Source organism: Morone saxatilis, unplaced genomic scaffold (assembly GCF_004916995.1).
Source record: "Morone saxatilis isolate NCDOM2014 unplaced genomic scaffold, NCSU_SB_2.0 Contig2, whole genome shotgun sequence".
Taxonomy (NCBI): domain Eukaryota; kingdom Metazoa; phylum Chordata; class Actinopteri; family Moronidae; genus Morone; species Morone saxatilis.
The window spans coordinates 1,327,050-1,332,477 of NW_023339762.1; the positions used below are offsets into that span (position 1 = coordinate 1,327,050).

Sequence of the window (5,428 nt, forward strand, 5' to 3'; positions counted from 1 at the left end):
GGCGGCCCGCCTCACACACTGGCGTCATCTTGCCATATTTTAGTAGCAATAAATATACCATTTCTTTGGGTTGGAGGCTTGACAGTTGATCGTTGAATCAACTATCCTCCCAAACCATCTTTCTATCTTTGTCAGCTCTGATTGGTTGTTTTGTTCAGGCCTGGTGGATTCTTGTAAGCACCATTAGGAGCACTATGAGGAGCCAGAGGAATCTGATTGTTTCACACATTATCTGTCTCATGTACTACTGTCGGGATATAGTGAAAGTTTCAGTGAATATGACAAAAAGTTATTTTTTTTATAAAAGTTACCTACTGCAGCTTTAATACGGTAATATTATTACTAAAATGTTTTAGTAATTAGTTACACTCTAGTAACTGGAGAAAGTAATATTTTTACTGTGATATTATTATTACTAGTAATGCCTTACTGCCCAACACTGTTCGTTAAATATCCTTGCATTTAGATCAAAGAGGCAACAGGGACGCGAAGAGCAAGATAAAACAAGTGGACCTGCCTGCTCCGAGACTTGTTGGAAATATTCAGGTCTCATTCACCCCGCGAGTTTTCCCAACGGCCCTCAGGGAATCCAGAGTGCCAGAGGAGGCAGAGGTGAGAGTCCTTTAGTGATAGGAATTACTATTAAAGTTACCTACTGCAGCTTTAAAGAATGTAAGAAATGTTGTTTAAAGGTTTTATTTTTATATCGAACTATGTTTTGTATCTCACCATGCTTGTGTTTTAATGTTATCAGTAAGTGAAATGTTTCTGAATTGTATTTAACAAATATGTTATAGGATCATACTATTACGCTGTCTTGTATTCATTTATGTAAAAAAGTAGGGAACCAGTCCCTGTGGTTGACTTAAAGGAGCCTTGTGCCTTGTTCACAAATGGCACATCACTATTAGCCATCATACGCTTTGTGGATGGAATTAGCACTAAGAAGGTTCATAAGCTAAAATGATGCTAAAATGCTCTTTTCATATTATAAACCACTAGTGGCTGAAGAAACAAGCTGAAGCCAGGCGTGCAGTAAATGCAGATGTAGAAGAGCTGAAGGACCTGAAGGAGGAGGAGCGGAACCCTGACTGGCTGAAGGACAAAGGAGAGTAAGTGAGGTCCAAACTATTTTACAGTACTTCTATTTTCTGAACCATTTAATCTCTAAAGCGACTCTTTCTTTCAGTAAATGCTTTGCGGCCGGGGACTACCTGGGTGCAGTGAACGCCTACAACCTGGCCATCAGGCTCAACAGAAAGATCCCAGCTCTGTATTCAAACAGGGCTGCATGTCATCTGAAGTTAAGAAATCTTCACAAGGCCATTGAGGATTCCTCTCAGGTCAGTACTGTGCATGTTGGTGTCTAACTTGGTTTATAATAACTTATTTATTCTGTTCAAGAAGAGAGGCAACAGAGGTCTGCTGTTTTTATCATGTTTGCTGAAATCTTCACTGTATCCCGACAGTAGTACATGAGACAGATAAACTGTGAAACAATCAGGTTCCTCCATAGTTTGTTAGTTAGTTAGTTTGTATGTTTTAAGGTATTAGCGTCTAATCACCTGAAAATAAGAACTGTTGTTTTTTTGTTACCTTAGAATGAGCTGTTTTTATCTACAGAAGTGTCACCTCCCATGTAATACGCCATGTTTCTACAGTAGCCCAGAAGGGACAATCCACATATTTCGTGGCCACCGTAGTTTCTCCTTATTGCTTGGAAGGGGAGGGTGAAGCAAGGGAGTTGCAGTCTGCAACCACACTGCTAGATACCAGTAAATCCTACACATTGGACTTTTACAGCAGGAATAAACATCATGTTTCTCTGCAGGCGCTTGATCTGCTGACTCCACCAGTCGCTGCCAATGCAGCTGCCAGAATCCGAGCCCACGTCCGCCGAGGATCTGCTTTCTGCCAGCTACAGCTCTATGCAGAAGGTTCGAACAGTTAGTCTTTTTCATTTGGACAATGTTACTACATTTGGCTTTTAATTATACACTTACAGTGATAAAGCATTCACATCAACACTTTTCTCTGTGTTTAAAGACATAATGGTGGAGTAACAATACATAACTAGCATGTTTTTGAGGGTGATGACTGATTAGCTGGTGACCATGTCCACCTGTGTGATGTCAGCTGATGTACCTGTGATGTGTTTTCTCAGGGCTCCAAGACTACCAAGCTGCTCTAAAAATTGTCCCTTCCAATAAAGCGCTGCAGGCAGACGTGCAAAGAATCAGGGACATGATTCAAGGCACTGCAGCTGAACCTGACACCCAGTGAGACACAGAATGTACTGTACATACGTATATGGCTCTTTATTGTTTGCATTGTTTGCCTGTTACCCAGTGGTTTAATAAGGTCAAAGGTATGCCAGGCACAGACCTGGAAAAGAGCAGATCAGTAAGCACAGAGCACCCTCGTGTGGTCAAATGTTGCTCCTCCTGAAATGAAATGAAATCAGCATGTAACTGAATGGATTTCGTTATTTTCCAAATAAATGTTTACATTGCCGCTTTTTCAGTACCAGTATGTACCTTTACACCAACTCACAGTTAATAAAAGAAAAGCAGTCAACTTCAGTGTCTTAGATGTTTGTCCATGACCGCTACTGCAACCTTGAGCAGGTGTATTTTCTGTCAATAAGAGGTGGTAGTTTCCTCTTCACTATTGTGTCATTTTAAAAGCAGATTTTTCAAATTGCAGTTTTAGTAAAAGGAATCTGTTTGATTTTAGGATGCTTTTATAACCAATATATCATATTTTAGGTGCAATACTGTTGGTATGATCATAGAGGCATGGACTAGTTTTATTTATTTTGATTTTAAAAATGCTTTTTATTTAATTTTTCATCATTACACGCCTTCCCAATATTAAAACTGTTGCATATCACACATGACAGATGCAACATGATAAACATTTTGTAATGATGTAACAAGTCCTAACAGACAAACGAAGGAGACTTGACCCTGTTTGAAGTTTTAGTTTGCACAGAAACAGCTTGTAGAAATGTCCTCCAGAGAAATCAAGAGAGAACTTTATACTTTAAGTTAATTTCAGAGCCTGTACGTTTTCACTTTTACTTGAGTATACAAGTTCAATCAGTGCTTTGACTTTTACCAGTCTTTCTTTTTTTTTTTATATAAATATGTATACTTTTTCTTGAGTAAATGTATACGTCTAACATGGGAAGGACATGTAGTAAAGGGCCACAGGTTGGACTCGAACCCATGGCCGCTGCAGCAGCCACTCAACCTTGGTCCATGGGGCGCTAGCTCTACCAAATGAGCTACCTGGGCACCCCATAGAATGTAGGTTTTTAGTTATATTAAAAAAAATTGGTGCAAATCCAAAACCATTTGCAGCTGATTTAAAACATAATTTTATACAGTGCACCTTTCCAGTGACAAGGTTCGTGAAAAGCATTGTTCTGTTGACATGAAGGTAAAATAACGTTAAAAATTATTAGTCTTTAAATCTCAACTCTCTTGGAGGACACATTGACTGCAGGGATACTGACAACCTGAAACTCAAGACATTACAAATTAAAGTTTTGATGAAAATATTTGCAAAGCTTTATTACAGCTGTGCTGAGCTCTGTAGTCCCCTTCCTGTCCTGTTGTCCACTGTTTGCACTTAAAGGGGAACTTGGCAACTCTAGCCATTTCTTCGCTGGTTTTCACTTTTGTCATCGCATGTTTGTGGATGCACAATGATATCGAGTTATCGTTTATCAGTCAGTCTAAAAGCTAAAAACAAAACAATTGCAATTTGTTTCCAATATTAAAGGACGATAAGCATTGGTGTTAGTTAACTAGGCTAAATCGGAGGTGGTGAGAACCTATAAAAATGACAATAAGAGATTTAATTACACTAGAAGATGAGCAGGTGTATAAGACGATGATTCCTGATAGGGCTTCCCTTCAACAGACCTGGAAGCGATCTGGTCCATACATATACTAGTGGTCAGTGGGGCAAAATGCATTGACACAAATCTAAAGATGATGGTTGACAGCATCTGTAAGCATAGAAGAGGGACCAATAATAAATAGAATAGGAAAGTAATAAAGAGTAGATAAATTTTATGTAAGACGCCTACTACGTGGGACAATCGAGGGACACGAAGCAGACAGCATTAACAATAGAGAAAAGACAGTGAAGAAAAACAAGAAACAGATGGTAAGAAGAAAGACAAATAAAGATAAAGAATTAGTATAAGTGAGGAAAAATAAAAGATGCAATTCATGAAAAGTTGAGTTTTTAAGTCTTGATTTGAAGAGTGTTGAGAGAAAAGAGTCCGAGGTTCCTGAGGATACGAGGTGAGGAGAAGTGGAGTTCCAGAGTCGGGGGGCAAGAGCAGCTGAAAGCCCTGCTCCCCATGGTGACGAGGACGGGCGGGATGGACGAGAGAAGATGGAGGAGAGGAGGCAGATCTGAGGGAACGGGGAAGGGTGGACAATGTGGAGGAGTTCGGAAAGAATAAAGGAGGGGGAAAACGTTGTTGGATGTTCCTTGAACGATAACAGGAGGATTTTGTAAGTCAATGCGGAGTTTGACGGGAGCCAGTGGGAGGCAGAAACAGGGGTTGATGTGGTGGATGGAGGGGGTTCGTGGAGATTGATTCGAGCTCGAGAGGTTCTGAACGCAGTTGAAGTTTATGGAGGTATTTGTGGGTAGACCGGAAGAGGAGAGAGTTGCAGTAGTCGATGCGGCGAGGACGCAGTATGTCGGCTGTGGTGGGGAGATCTTTTTAAAGTTTTTGGCAAATGGAAACAAAGTTTGCTAATTGTTTGTTTAGTAAAGTTCTACAATGGAGAATTGATTGTGTAAACTACCAAGCTTAATGGCGCAGTACGCGATTTGTATGACCTTATGTTTTGCAGTGAATGCACTTAATCTGAGCTTGTGTCGTGCTAGACCAGTATTTAATAGTAAGTAATAGTAGTAGTATATGTAGTATAATAGTGATATAGTAAGTGATATATATAATATAATATATATAGATATAAGGTATATTATAATGGACATTTAAACTATTGACTGTGGCAGTCCACAGTGAACCTCCAGCCAACGGTGGTCGAATTATGCTTGGAGCAAGGATACTGAAACCCGAATTGTGCCTGGATGCTGTGGATTGGTGTGTGAAAATGCTGTTTATTAATGCGTTAGTTTTTCTGTTTAGATGGGCTTTTACATCACTAAATGAGATGTTGTGTGAAAAGGACAAATTGTGTCATGTTAGGGTGTAAAAAGTTGTTTGAGTGGTCGGAATTTGACTAGAAAGGCGCTATAAAAAGTACAGGTCCATTTAACCATTCTACCACACACAACACATATACAAATACATATATATATATATATAGTATATATATATAGTATTAACGTATGAATTGCTGCTGTGACAAGGAGGAATTTTCCCCGTTGTGGG

General features: G+C 39.5%; 1 protein-coding gene across 1 annotated transcript in view; it reads left to right on the plus strand.

Annotated features, from left to right (window-relative positions):
• Positions 1 to 2,528, plus strand: part of dnaaf4 (dynein axonemal assembly factor 4) — a 4,248-nt gene extending 1,720 nt beyond the window's left edge. Inside the window, exons 3-7 of the mRNA XM_035664776.1 lie at positions 467 to 612; positions 1,003 to 1,112; positions 1,190 to 1,343; positions 1,832 to 1,937; positions 2,165 to 2,528. Of these exons, the coding sequence (XP_035520669.1) occupies positions 467 to 612; positions 1,003 to 1,112; positions 1,190 to 1,343; positions 1,832 to 1,937; positions 2,165 to 2,283 (635 nt within the window). The 3' untranslated portion in view covers positions 2,284 to 2,528. The remainder of the gene's footprint in view (positions 1 to 466; positions 613 to 1,002; positions 1,113 to 1,189; positions 1,344 to 1,831; positions 1,938 to 2,164) is intronic.
• The last annotated feature ends 2,900 nt before the right edge of the window (positions 2,529 to 5,428 follow it).